Source organism: Echiichthys vipera, assembly GCF_963691815.1.
Source record: "Echiichthys vipera genome assembly, chromosome: 13".
Taxonomy (NCBI): domain Eukaryota; kingdom Metazoa; phylum Chordata; class Actinopteri; order Perciformes; family Trachinidae; genus Echiichthys; species Echiichthys vipera.
The window spans coordinates 22586066-22601133 of NC_139838.1; the positions used below are offsets into that span (position 1 = coordinate 22586066).

Genomic DNA, 15068 nt, shown 5'->3' on the forward strand with positions numbered 1-15068 from the left:
CAGTAGCTTTAAGGCTGTGATACATTGCACCCGTTTATTGGAGTTCAATGTCATGTCTACTGCATTTGTCCCTATCAAATAAATAGGAAATGAAAGATACCAACACTTTGCACTGACAGCAAAGTGACGTCTTATAACAGCATCCATAACTGGAGTTGCAACAATATGCGTGAGTTTTTTTTATATAGGGTCTTGATTATTTAAGACAGTTTTACAGCTTCTGTGGCTCTTCAAACTTAAATAATCCTGATAGTGCCTGTTGAATTATGGAGATTGTAGTACCTTGAAACCAGTTTAAATACAGGCCCATAGCAATGTGAACAGTGTAACAGAAAAAAAGGACAAATGTCATCAAAATGCTTTTTGTATTTAGCATGAATTAGGAAATTGATGTGCAGAAATATCTGATTTGCTGAAATGTGGAGAAAGTGACTGTGCCCTGTTGCTTCTGCAGATCCGGCTGAAATGTAATGAATAGAAACTGTTCATCATGAAATTAATACGGTGGTTAATTATGAAGACGAGACTAAATGGGCACTCAAGCACTGTAGTTACTTTTCCAAGGTTAGTGCGAGTTTTCAGCCACATGTGCAGCTACTCATCATCCCTGAACTCTCATCAATAATAAAAATCTAGAAATGACACTGACAGATATTATAATATAATCTTGTCAATAACTATATAACCCATCACTCACAAAAGGAGTTGGTTTCAGAAGCGTGAGGGACACAGTGAAGTTAATATACGGTTTATTTAGGAAAGCAGTTACATGTGCTATTGATTTCTTGCATTTGTTTACATTAAATCCATCTAACAAAATCTAATTAAAGATACTTCTTATTTTATGACACACAATTCAAAGTATTTGCATGTTTCCAATAACGATCAAGGTTCAATAGCTGTAAATAAAAGTATTAACAGAAAAATGTTTTCTGTAAATACGTAACTTAACCAGATGTATTAAAAGTAAGAGGGACAAAAAGGGGACTTTCCCACTGGAAATCACATCCTTGTTAATCCAGGGTGATAAGAGCCCCTCCTGTAACCTGCTCTAGAGTACATTGCTGCTCTAACCACAGAACCACACCTATCTCTGAGGGCACCCGCGAAATTCTAGCAGCGATCCTAAAAGCTCCTCTTTGCTGTAATATGCAAATGACATCCCACCTAATAGCATAAGCCTCTTGTAGACAGGTAGACGTATCATGTTGCATGTACAGGGACATTCTGACAGACACACCTGTAAATCTAAATTCATGCACACACATGTGCAATGTACCAGCCTCAACAGGGACCCCGAGTCCATATCTACTAGTTTATGGAGTGACACTTGGGGAATGTGAGCATTGCACATAAAAGAAAAGTTACCCATGCAATTATGTGAGTATGGTATAATTTGTAGCTCTCTGCCTCGCCCGGTTATGCAGCTTTGAGGATCAAAGAACAACATCTGCCTCCATGTAATTTATTGGTAAATGTTTTAGTCTTTTTAACAGCATTACTCCTCTTTCTGTACTGATTAACAGAAAAGTAGTATTTATCGTCCCTCCCGAAGTGGAAAAAGATGCTGGAATGTAGTCCCCATACACTGTAGACCAAACCTAATGTGCAAAACTATATCAAAAACATTCCTTCTGTTGTAAACCTCCCCTGTCAAGACATCCGCCTTAGAATGACATCCATGTGCATACCAAAAGGGACAGCCGGATGCTTAGAATATTTTACCGCTTTGAAAAATAAACAGTACTATTGCTGCGACTGGAGCCAGTGCGCAAAGGGTGGAGCCTTCGTGAAATATTGATTTTGAATCGTCGCCAGTGAAGAGTTCAGAAGAAGCAGATGAACTCAAGCAAGCAGAAAACCAGTGGTGGAAAGTAACTAAGTACATTTACTAAAGTTTTGTGCTTAAGTACAATTTACCACAACACCACAAAATTCAACTCAAGTTCCTTTACTTGAGTATTTCCATTTTATGTTTTTTTTTCATTTCTCTCCACTAAAATTTAGAGGGAAATACTGCACGTTTTACCCCCCAATGTATTTAATGGATTTAGTTACTAGTTAATTTACAGATTTAGATTATTAATAAAATAAATATCTAAAACATGCATATTATTGTAGATTAAATTAGGATGATGAGTCTGTATGTCTAAAAAATATGATTTCTCTAATATATCTTATGAAAAGTTTTGCATAAAACTTCTTAAAATGTGTTACCAAATGTGACGGGAACAGATTAGTATGTTGAAAATTATAATATTTCATGCTGTGAAATGCTGACCAGGAATGGACAGTGATAGTTAAGTTTAGGCAGTAAAAACGACTTGGTTAGGATTAGAGAAATGGTTGTGGTTTGACTCAGTATTTCCGAGACACGAAAACCACAAGGACACTAACGCAGGTCCCCTGAGTGAAAGTCCTGGGTTTTGGGACCCATCCACCACCCTGACCCCTGTTGATGCTTTTAAACTCAGGCTCAAGACTCACCTTTCTAATGTAGCTGTTAACTGAGTCCTCTTTGACTCTTTTAGTATTACTCATTTATCCTGTCCTTGTCTCTTAATTTACGTATCGGTCGAGTGTGTGTGTGTGTGTGTGTGTGTGTGTGTGTGTGTGTGTGTGTGTGTGTGTGTGTGTGTTTGTGTGTGTTACACGTGTGAAGGAGTTGGAAGGGGGTGTGTTTTATTTGATGTTAATATAAAGCACTTTGGGATGCATTTTTATATGTATGAAAGGTGCTGTATAAATAAAACTGATTTGATTTGACTTCCTTCTTTGCTCCAGGCTAAATTTCTACATGTATGTAGATTACATACGCGTTACAGTGCATTACTTGTTGTTATTATGTGTATGAACAGTGAATGAGAACAGCCTGCCAACAGTCGTACTGGTTTAACATTAAAGGGGAACTCCACTGATTATACACATCAAAGAGCTAATGATCAAAAAATCAGGCCTACAATTTGTAACAAACATGTATTCTTTGTTTCCAGTCTTTCAATGCGGTAAAACAGTTATTTGTTTGTTTATTTGACACAATCTCTGACATTCTCAAATATTCACCACAGCCCAAAAACTGTCATGTACCATGTTAAACTTATTAATGCAGAAGATGACATTGACATATATCTGTAGCTCTGGTTAGTGACAGGTTAAAAGGCTTAAAAGAAACTGACAGAGCTCCACAGAAGTCACCAGACAGGATTTTAGTATTTTTCTAAGGTTTTAGACCTTGAAGGCCAAGTGTGAAGATGTGCAGAGGATGACCTTTGTCAGAATTTCATTTACAACAAAGGGAACTCTCCACAAGTTTGTCATTCCTTTTTTGTTTAAAGGTATCTGTCAGACAGTCCGTCACTCATGACAGGGAAAACAAAAGGACAAAGCTCAGTGACAAAGTTCGGACGAAAGGCTTACAAAGTGGCTCAACTCGCTTCGGATTTTATTGAAGAAGAAACATCTCCACAGATTTAGAGAAAGAAACACCAAGGAAAATAAACCACTGGATCTAATTGTAGGAGATTTCTGTTTCTTCAGGCCATACTTTAGACAGACGGGTCTTGGATCACTATATTTCTTGTGTGGCTCCCACGTTTGCCACCAGAACTGAAGAACCCTGTAAGACAGGTGGGGCTGACTAAATGCCTCACATTTCAATGACCATCAAAGCCTGTTCACCAGAAACTGAGCTGTTTAAAGTGTACAAGTGTGTTTGTTGACAGTTTCAAGGGCGTAACTTTGAGTTGAACATTGGGGGGAGAGAATGAAATTATTATGATTTTTATTCTAAATGCTATACGGCTCTTCTGTGAGGGCTTAGGGATGGGGACGGGGGGTAATCAAGGCTCTAACTATGCTAAAAAAAAACGCTATTATTTACATTATTTGGAACGCATTTGCCTGGTATGTGTTACACAAAAACTCTGTGTGTGTGTGTGTGTGTGTGTGTGTGTGTGTGTGTGTGTGTGTGTGTGTGTGTGTGTGTGTGTGTGTGTGTGTGTGTGTGTGTGTGTGTGTGTGTGTGTGTGTGTGTGTGTGTGTGTGTGTGTGTGTGTGTGTGTGAGCTACAGACATTTTTTGTCATGTTTCCTGCACTAAAAGCGGGTTCTCCTTCATCTCAAGCACATTTACTTCTCTCAGCTTGTGTTTATACATCATTTATTGGTATTTTCAGCTGATACTGCTGATAGTAGTGATCATACACAGTCACAGAACTATTATCTTCATGATCTTGAGATGATCTTTGGCTGATTGAGGGAGCACCCAGAACTGAATAGCGGATCTGGTGCAGGAAGTAGAACTAACTTTTGTTCAGTTAACATTATTTGACTCGTGAGTGGTGGCACTTTTGCCCAACCTACAACTTAAAACTGTTGGTTGGGCTTTCTTTTTTCTCTTTTGCTGTCTTCATACTACCATGGATCATACACACACAGGGAGAGACCGGAGGGACGCACAGGTCTGGGGTGGGCAAAACCAAATCTCAGAGCGGGAGGGGGCACAGACAGACAGACAACACTAGTTTTAACTGTTAAATTGAGAAAATCTACCACATTGTCGTGTCTATAATACTTCAAATTAATTTCTCTTTTCTCCTTTTCTTATTCCTGAATTACCTTATTTATTTTGCTATTAGCTATGGATTTCTACCCTATTTGGTTTAATTGTACCTTATTTATCTATTTATGTAATATGTTATTTCATTATTTAGTTGGTTACTGTGACCATGTCTGACATAGGTTGTTGGGAGGGATAGTGGGATTTATGTTGGGTTTTTGTTTTTGTTCCATCATATTAAGTGGGTTGTGGTTTGTGGTGCCCCCCCAATCACGCCTATGGACAGGTAATTATAATCATATAATACAAAAGCACACACACTGTTAAGAAAAACAAACAGCACTAAAACAACACCTTTATATTTATTTATTCTAAGACTATTTGCCTTGATGTAGCCGGTATATTTCACCCGGTAATATTTACCACACATTAAAGCCTTCTCCCCGTGGATAAAAGAGTTATAATGTACAAATCTGCATCTCCCTACTCAGCTGAATATTTACATTAAGTTTAAAAAAACTAGAAGTAGTCAAACAAACACATACACACATATTCCTATGAGTTTTAAAACAAGTTTTGGGAAAAATATCTTTTTGTTTAAAGCTACAGTACATGTCAATGTACCTATCTCACTTAAATTAAACCCCATTAAAAGGAGTTTTAAATCTGATGTCAAGAGATATTTTTTAAGTAATCTGTAGGTTTATGAATGTTCTATTGTCTGTTTCAAGTTATTCAATCTGCCATCTTTTACTGCAAAAGGGAATTGCCCTAAGACTTTTTTGTGTTTTCCTCAGTCTGACATGTATGTTTTTAAAACTTGTCAAAGAAATAATTGTATCTAAGAAAAGTATTTTGCTTATAAAACCCCTTTGATGCATGAATATAAAGGCATGGCTTTTAACAAATAAGAGCATTATTTTACTACTTATACAATACGTTTCTGCCTATTTGTTGAACCTACCCCGTCTCTTATTCTGTGTTGTTAATCCTTCAGCTTTCCAATCAAAGTAAAAGTCATGTCTTTGCTGCCATCTTGTGTGAAAAAAAGTATATGCGCTAATGAGCTGTAATACTTTGAATAAACAAGGCGTCAGAGCAACAACAAGCAACATTTAAATTAGGTTCCTGCTGTGTCTGCATAATGACAGTAGCCTACATGATGTGCACACAGTAGGAGCATAGCTGCAACAGTTAATCTGTTCCTTTTACTACATGCCGAAACCAAAAGCCAGTTCTTCTTAAAATCCTATTTTGTTTTCAGAGATCTGTCGTCTCCATTATTTGGCAGAAAAAGCAAAAGTCTTTACCCGCAAGTGACAGGTGCAAACAAACCAGTAGCATCAAGAAAACAAATACCGCAGTCTGTCATGCTGTGCCAGTTCTTTCCCATGTTCCCAAAGTTCTTTATGGTTTCCTGTTTATCAAATCCTTGATCAAAGGACAGATTAAAGGTTGTGGCAATGCCAAAATGTAACTGTGTTTGCATAAATTCTGGCATGAGACACAATGCTTCATGTGTCCGGACATGTTCTGGAGCGTAAATGGATTGTAATCTTAAGAGTGTGTCTCAGTGTAGTTGTAAACATTTACTGCAGCGATGACAGGGGAGTGCTGTGTGAGTCTGCTCCTGTGACACTCCCAGAAAATGTTTAAATCACAAGCATGAACTCCCTCTCAGATGAGATGGAAACTCTGCAAATTACCCAAACATTCTGAATCTGTCAACCCCAGTGTGCGGTGTCGCAGTGGTGCAACAAGTGGCAAAATCTCTTTATATGGACTGCTGAATAGGAATGGGAATTGAATGGCGGTATCAATTCCGCACATCGGTTTCCGTACTTTATCGACTCCCTCAGTGATTCCTGATTATTTTCTGCGGAAAAAAGTCGACCTACACAGGTTTTCAGCATCAGTGCAACTGTTTTGTTATCTCTGGGTCTGAACACAGTGTAGATGAAATAAGAGAATATTTTTATTTGGGTTTTCAAGTTTGTCAGAGGAAAAATATCTGATAAGCCTACCCGTGTGGTGATAATGTTATTATTTATGCAAAGCTTTGGACTCTTTCTTAATCTATGCCATGACTCCTCCTTGTTCTCTTGCTGCTAATGTACACTTTCATCTCATCTCATCTTCAACCGCTTATCCGCGGTCGGGTCGCAAGGGGCAACAGCTTAAGCAGGGGACCCCAAACATCCCTTACCCGGGCCACATTAACCAGCTCTAACTGGGGGATCCTGAGGCGTTCCCAGGCCAGTGTGGAGATATAATCTCTCCACCTAGTCCTGGGTCTTCCCCAAGGCCTCCTCCCAGCTGGACGTGCCTGGAACACCTCCCTAGGGAGGCGTCCAGGGTTCATCCTTACTAGATGCCCGAACCACCTCAACTGGCTGCTTTCAACGCAAAGGAGCAGCGGCTCTACTCTGAGTTCCTCACTGATGCTGAACTTCTCCCCCTCTCTCTAAGGGAGACTCCAGCCACCCTCCTGAGAAAACCCATTTTACGCTTGTACCTGCGACCCTGTTCTTTCGGCCATGACTAATGTACACTTTGTTATTCGTTAATGAATAATATTAAGTACATTTATATCTGTGTTAATTTATACCTTCTGATGCCTTCACACACATGGCAAGGTATACGGTTCATACATTCAACAGTAGAATTGGATCGTATCGGCCGATACTCAGCCCAGTTATCGGTATCGACTTGGATCGTAAAAAAACTGGATCGATGCATCTCTACGCAAGTTTCCAGCAGTGTAGATGGATGACTTTGATGGCGGCACTGATAAAAGAAATCTATAAGCTTGGATTCATATGATTCCAGTTCCGAATCAGATTTGTTACCATTTCTGGTTCCAGCTTCTCTAATGTAAGGTTTTTCTGCTTTTCTCTGTTTAATTTTATTTGTTAACTAAATATTTGAGTGCTGATCAGAGAGAACAAACAACCTGAAGACATGGATAACTTATGATGTCCACTTGTCATTTTTTAAATATATTTATAACCTCAACACTTCATCGATTACATTCTTTTATATAAAATTATTGTATTTCTCGTTTTAGGAGTGTTAAGTAAAAATAATGTTCCAGCACTTTCAAGTTTTGTTGTTAAAAAAATATGCAAAGTGCATTTAACTGTGAATGCTGTATTGTGCATTGTACCATGCTGAACTAGCTGCATTTTTACACCCCCACAAATCATTTCATCACCCTTACTTACCTGAGTGACAGCTCAGGGTTGAACAAATACAATGAACTAACTTTAAACTATGTGAAAAATGACAGCTGATCTTTGGACTGCACATGCTCCTTGCATTAGTCAATCAATCGATTAAGTCACAGAGCTGAGGGTTTGTGACAGTAATCCTCCTGGGTTATACATCACTGAACATGTAGTGTATTAAAAAGGGGTGTGTTCAAAACTACACAAGTATGTAGACAGCTCTGTTGGTAAACAAGGCAGCTCATCCACTTCTGACCTTGGAATGGAAATGTGAAGCTTTCGCACATTTAAGTTTATCCTTTTAGCTTTAAAAGTATGATGATTTATATTTAAAAAAGGAAGAAATCAACGCCTGCTTATGGTGTAACATTTCCCATTCCTCTGTAGCTCCTGTGCTACATTCCAGCACAGGAGCTACAGAGCTGCAATTTCCCTAAATGACAGTTTTGACAGACTTGTCTTTTCCCTAAGTGCCCCTAAACATGAGCCTTATCGACAGCAAACTATCAGTTACACACAATGATCAGTTATTAACTTTTCATTCACATACTTCATTTATGATGAGCTTCAAATCTGACAAAGCCCTCAGCCCTGCACTCAAACTTTTTTCAAAGTTCGGAAGACTCTCCACTTACCCCTGATTCAGGTCAGGTTGTGTTTCTGCCAGATGCTCGTGTCTCTCTGACGGTGTCTCTGCAGCTTCGGGATCAGGATGGTGTGCGTCTGTGCTTGAGGCTGACAGCTCGACTGCCACCTGTTCTTGCACCGGGCTGGTTCTGTCTGTGCTCTGAGTAATTGTATCCACCCACTCACTAGTCTGTGGAGCCCTATTGTGTTCAATCTCTATGGCATCTGATTGCAGCTCAGCACTGTGTGTCACATTGCCCGTGACAACCTCTACTGCAGCAGACGTATCTGTGGCTGCACTCGCTGTAGTGTTAATGCTGATTTCTGTACTTTCTTTGCTCGCCTCACCTGTTTTGTCTGAATCTGTAGTCAGGGAAACGGCTGCCTCTATTACTCTGGGTGTGATCATGTCTTCTTCTGTTGTGTAACTGGAAACAGCATGTATGTATTCAGAAATCATACCGTCTTTGTGAGACAGATATTTTATCTCCTGGCCATGGAGTTGCTTCTCTCCATTAAAGGGGTCTTCTGTTACCAATTCCTCGCTCCTGTTTCCCCCCGACCCCTCCCCTAGCCCATGCAGCTCACTGGAAGGTGGAGCAAAGTCACATACCGTCGGTGTGTTCACCTGCTGAACCGGTGTGGCCGGAAACTCCTTGTTTCTCTCCTCCTCCCCCTCTTCTTTCACCTGTGGCAACACTGTGGTTGCTACTTCTTTCTCTTGACTCTTTGCATCACTGCTTTCTAGAAACTCAATCTCCTCCACTTGAGCATCTGACCTCTGACCTCCTACTTGTTGCTCCACTTCGGTTTGGCTATTGACATCCTCTTCCGCTTCTTCATTGCCCATTGTGCCTCCCTCATTCTGAATTTTAATAATAACCACACGAAATTCTCCCTCATCTCTCTTTCTTATCTCTGTTTCTGCAGTCTCCTCTTGCTGTGGAATCGTGGCCTCTTTCAGCTCATCTACCACAGACATTTCTTCCCTTTCATCCACCGTGCACATCTCTTCACCTCCGCTCTCCTCTGCGTTGTCCTCTTCAGCGCTGTAGTAGACCTCCATGGCACTGCCTTCATCTGATCCCACGCTCAGATATGCTGGACTTAAAGGCCCTTCAGACCCATCCCTCTGTCCAGAAGGAGGAAAAAAAGTCTCTCTTGTTTCAATTCTTATCTCAAGATGCTTTGCTGCACTCATTTCTTCAGGCTCAGGAGAGGGGCATACAGGAGAGGGACAGACAGGAGAGGCACAGGCAGGAGAGGCACAGGCTGGAGAGGCACAGGCAGGAGAGGCACAGGCAGGAGAGGCACAGGCAGGAGAGGACCAGGCAGGAGAGGCACAGGCAGGATAGGCACTCACCTCGTCTGTGACTAGCTCTTTGACTAGGATCACTCTCTTTTTGGAGCCAGTAACCTGAGTGTCTGTCCCTTGGGATGTTGCATAGTCAGAAATGGGAGGGGCAGAGCTTTGAACCACAGGGACTGACCTGACATTGTCTTGAATGAGGCTGAAACTGTCTGATTCCACCTCTGAAAAAGAGTGGGTCAGCCCCGAGTAAGGAATCTTATCAGTGTCAACTGGTTCAGAACCTGAACTGAGAGAGTAAGGTAGATGTCTGTGGTAGATATCTTGGTCTCTTCGAGGCTCATAAGCAGTAGACATTTGGCAAGAGGTAACTCTTGAGCTCTCGCTAGAAGAAATCACCATTCTCTCTATGAAGGTGGTATTCATGTTAGTATAACCGCCGACAGCATCATCCATTCTGCGAGCAGCAGAGTCAAACTCATATGAAGATGACAGGCGAGAGTATACATTTGTTTCTGTGTGACATTCATCAAGGGATTTAACGATGACGGGCTCTGATTTGGTGTCAAGATGTCTCGTCTCGGTATGGATTTGAGGCGGCAGGTTTGAGAGGGATGCCAATACCTCTGAGGTAAAACTCTGGGGGAAAAGCGAATCATACAACGCTCCATAAACTTCATCTGAACTGACAGGAGTCTTCTCACTGCTAACAGCCGAGGTTGTGCTGTCACTTGCCGCAGTTTCGGGAATACATCTCTCAGTGTGAGAAATTGAGACTTCTTGATGGACAGTGTCTCGGTTGAGAGCTGAGTCGTCAGCATGAGGAACAAGAGTTGACTCTGTAATTGCGTCTTCAATTCTGGAGTCGACACTTGCCAGGGAGAGTTCATCGTTTTGAGTTGCACTGTCAACTATGTCAGGGGCATCCGATTGATAATGAGATAATGTAACTCTGGTGGATTCAGTAAGAGATATTTCTGTTGTTGAGTGAGACTGCTCGAGGAAATCATTATCACACGGACCGTTGCTTGCGGAGATGGAGTCAACAACTGCTGCTTTGTGATCTGAGGTGTCAATCACGGTCGGAGGCTGGCTAGCTGGAAGGCTAGGTATAATGTGATTGTCTTCAGCAGAGGCTGCGTCTGTGCGAGTCATGGGGGGAGATGGTTTGGAGTTATCGTGAACAGGTATGTTCTCTTTCTCCTCTGACAGCTCTGGATTATCCAGCTCCAGCTCACGGATGGTAGCGATCGGTGCTTCCTGCGGTCCCTGATTTACTTCAAAAAGATCAGATCCGTTGGTCAGAGGCTCCATCGCTTCTGGTTGGGTGACGACGGACCACTGCGATTGGTTAGGTAGAGTGAAATAGGATTCAGACTGGTTTGTGGCCACAGGAGGAGGAGAAGGGATGTCAAATTTACCGCTTGTGTCAAGGTCGGGTTGAGACATGCTTAACTTCCTCTTTGTATCAGCATCATCCAGCTCCCTCTCACTGAGGTCCGGAAGAGTCTGGAAGAAGATCATTTACAGAATTTGCATTTGCAGACATGGATAAGTGAGCCCCAGTTTGTACAACTATGGTTTTATCATTTATAGGGATCTGCATTTTAATTAAGTTAAGTTAATTAAGTCAACTACTCATAGAGCTAACATACTGCAGCTAATGTTATGAGGCAAATTCAATTGTGTCTTCCAGCGCCGTTATCTGTGGTCAAAACTGTCATACTAAAAATAATTAAGAGCATATTGTAAGGTTACAACGTTCCTGTACGCATTAGCTTGGTGGCTGGCATTAACCACTTGTTATAGTGTCATAACATAGTTAGATATGGACAATATAAAAAAGTGAGTTTGCAATACGCTGAAAGAATATTGACGTCCAAATCAAGTAATCAAATACACATGACCATTGCTAAAATCAAGCCACAGGGCCGAGCATTTTGTCATCCTGAAAATAAAACCCTGGTAATCTTTCAAAACTACAACTGATCTTTCTAGAATCCTTAAATCTACCACAGCTGTTTTTGGCCACTTGGGGGCAGGAGAAGAAGTTAACACCACATTTTAAAGTTAGTTAACTTGTGTATTTGTAGTTACGGAGCAACATTATCATTCATCTGTTTTGTGTTTGGGGTCACCTGGTGAATTTAAGTTTAATATTCACTGAAAAATTAATTTGTTGAAAGATCGTACTTGGTCTTTTATTCAGAAAAAAAACATTGTTGTGTTAAAACAGACAACTACATAAATATGACGATACTTAAACTGGGGGGATTGATAAATCAGACAAAGTTACAAGGGCAACTTCACTCATGGAACGGGCATTACCTCTTCTTGCTCTTCAACATTGGGGCTATGAAGGCCAAAGGTGCTCCTAGAGATATTCTCTTCATCATTTTTCTTCTTCTTTCGAAAACCAAAGGAGAAGGAAGAAAACTTTTTGGGCTTACGGAGGTCCATCTCTGAGTAGCTCAATTCATTTCCCTGAGAATCAGAGGGAAGGATGGAGGAATGGGAAGTGACATGAGCAGAAAAAGAGAAAGACAAGACATTCAATTTTAGGGGATCTCAAGAACATGTGAATTCTATTACATTAACCAAAACAGGATATCATGATTAATAACTGAGTAGAACTTTTAGGACTTTTTAAAATATAAACAGAACATACAAGCTGTTCCCTACATACCAAACCTACTGAACCATGTTAAACCTTTCCATTGGTTAATTAGAACTCTCTTCTTTCAGTGGTAAGAATGAGGATATTGCTCAATGAAGAATTATTCCAAAACACACATTATGAGTCCATACACTTGTAAACAAGAAGAGAGTTGACACCCTAACTTCATTCCAAGCAGTAAAATCTGCTCCACCCTGTAAAGATATGAAAGACTGGAACAACACGACCAACTAAACCTGGTAGATACAGGCTGCTTCACTTGGAAGGCCGTGTCTAGAACCCTAGATTCGCAAAAACTCTCACAAGACCCGCTTCCCAACAACCTATGCTAACCTTAACCATTCGAGAGTAATGCCTAACCTCCTTGCAAGACATTTGCAATTCTTGGGTTACCATCTAGACAAGACCCTTGGTAACCCCTGGACAAGACCCTTGGTAACCCTTGGACAAGACCCTTGGTTTGTCTGCTTAGTTTGGGTACATAGATTTGAAAGTCATAACCGACATAGCAAACATCTACATCTCTTTACACAGTGTGTCATTATTGTTGTTTATGTGATAGAAATAAGGGTTCATCTGGCAGGACAAAAAGTTTTCAAAATATCTTGGCAGAGCACCTACTACAAGCCATTCCCTCATCAGATTTTTTAACGAGACACTTCTGCAGGCAAATGGTGACTGCAAAGATAAATGTGACACTATTATGGTGATTATGCGTGCATGCTCTGTCGCGGCGCGACAAAGAGAATGGAACAGGAGGCTGTCTGTCACTGCCATCAGCCAAGTTTTTAACTGGGTGTGCCTGTCAAATTCTTCCTTGCATGATGGATTTGGAAAGTATGAGACGCAAAGACAACTATCACAGTGGAGTGTTATGCTGTTGTGGGTGGACAGGATAACGCTTCCGTAGTACACACATCTAAAGTCTGGCACTATTACAGCAGTGGTTCCAAAACCTTTTCTGCAGGGCCCCCTTTTAAAGATAAAATATTATCAAGCCCCACTTTCCCTTTCTTGCCTGTATTTGTTTTGGTAGTTTGGTGTAGGTACTTTAGGTTAATTGGATCAAAAGTGTGACTATCAAATGAAATATTTGCTGGTTGCACCTACCTTGGTGTAGATTGACCTCCTTTATGGGTACCTGGAAGTCCTTTCACAAACTTGTTAATGCTTTTCTAGCAATGCAGAACCATGCATTCCCCTTTTTTAACTTGGGGCCTTCCTAGTTTGGGGACCTTGTCTGTGCATAAGCACACAAAACTAAACAAAAGATTAAAAAAAAAAATCCTGTTGTGAATTCAGTAATTCAATTACCTACCTACAGGTCCTACCATTAAAAACACATTTTCTTCTAAAAAAGAAATATAAAGCAGTGAATGAAACGTGGAATTTGTCAAGCAATACGTCAAATGCAGATTAAGTTGTTTTATTCTTCGTTTCAAGGCTTTTTAGTCTGTAAATGAGTCTTTAAAGTCATATTTTTACATGATTTACCTTTTTCCCGTAATATTTACTTGTAGCCACAGTTCTAGCTATTCAGCAAAGGTTACATGGCTTCAAGTTCGGCAAGACGTCAGGAAAGAAACCATAGCTGTTAGGTGGTCGTGCAAGCTGTTAGGTGGCCACCTTATTAGGTGAGATGATGAGTGGAAACTTTATTATGGTATTACTAGTGAAAAATACACAATGTAAATTATATTCAGCTCGCTTGAGTAGCACACTCAACAAGGGACCTGTATCAGTCCTGGCTGATGTTAAACCTGACCATCAGTGGATCATTCAGCTAAACGGCCAATGGTATGTTTTTTTCTACTGATGGGGCACTTAGTTCATTCACAATGAGGGATTATGGTAGGGAAGTGAGTGATGCATTTCACCAGTAATGCTCCACCCAGTTGTGGGGGATTCCTACGGAGTGACAAACTTTTGTTGTTGCAAAGATTGCATCTCCTTGGGTGTTGATGGCCATGCTCAATAGAGGGTAAAGTGCAGTTCATTGTGTTTCCAAAAAAGTTTTTTGTGGTCCACACCTGTATTATGATGGAAGCCTTTTTAATGTGAATTACTTCTCGTGACCCAAGCCACCTGGAATGACTCATATCTACCAAATGTTGCCTCCCACATTGCAGAGTTTAGATAAGGCATCTTATGTTCTGGCCCACTGGTGAAGATCAAACCCACACAGCTGCCACCAATTATAACATCACACTTTAAAGCTCATAAAGAGTTCTTCCGGTTACTGCATGACTTTTGTTTTGAGAGCTGACCTAAACAAGTATGCACAATTGCATTCATTCATACATTCACCTCCTACATTTCCTGCTCATATTCAGATCTCAATTACAAAGTAGTCGGATCAGAATTGATTTCACCACAATGCTGCTCTTTAGTGAATCACTGGCGCCCTCTTCTGGAGGGGAATAAAAAAGTATTTGGGATATTTCTCATCTTAGTCTAGCTCTGTGTCATAAATATGGCATGCATACATGGGAAACAAGACCAGAGTAATTCTCACTTTTACCTGGTGTTTGCCCTCTTGACCATTAAGATAAGCGGATAGAGCCCTGCCGGTTACTCCAATTTAACTCAATTAAATTTTATTTATAGTGCCAAATCATAACAAAAGTTATCTCAGGACACTTTACAAACTAGGTAAAGACCACACTCACAC

The 15068-nt window shown here is 40.6% G+C and overlaps 1 protein-coding gene across 1 annotated transcript in view; it reads right to left on the minus strand.

Annotated features, from left to right (window-relative positions):
• crybg2 (crystallin beta-gamma domain containing 2) overlaps window positions 1–15068 on the minus strand; it is a gene marked incomplete at its 3' end in the record, with an annotated part of 46174 nt that overhangs the window by 18668 nt on the left and 12438 nt on the right. Inside the window, exons 3-4 of the mRNA XM_083925206.1 lie at window positions 12049–12204; window positions 8420–11229 (exon numbers count right to left, since the gene is read on the minus strand). Coding sequence (XP_083781332.1) covers window positions 8420–11229; window positions 12049–12204 — 2966 coding nt within the window. The remainder of the gene's footprint in view (window positions 1–8419; window positions 11230–12048; window positions 12205–15068) is intronic.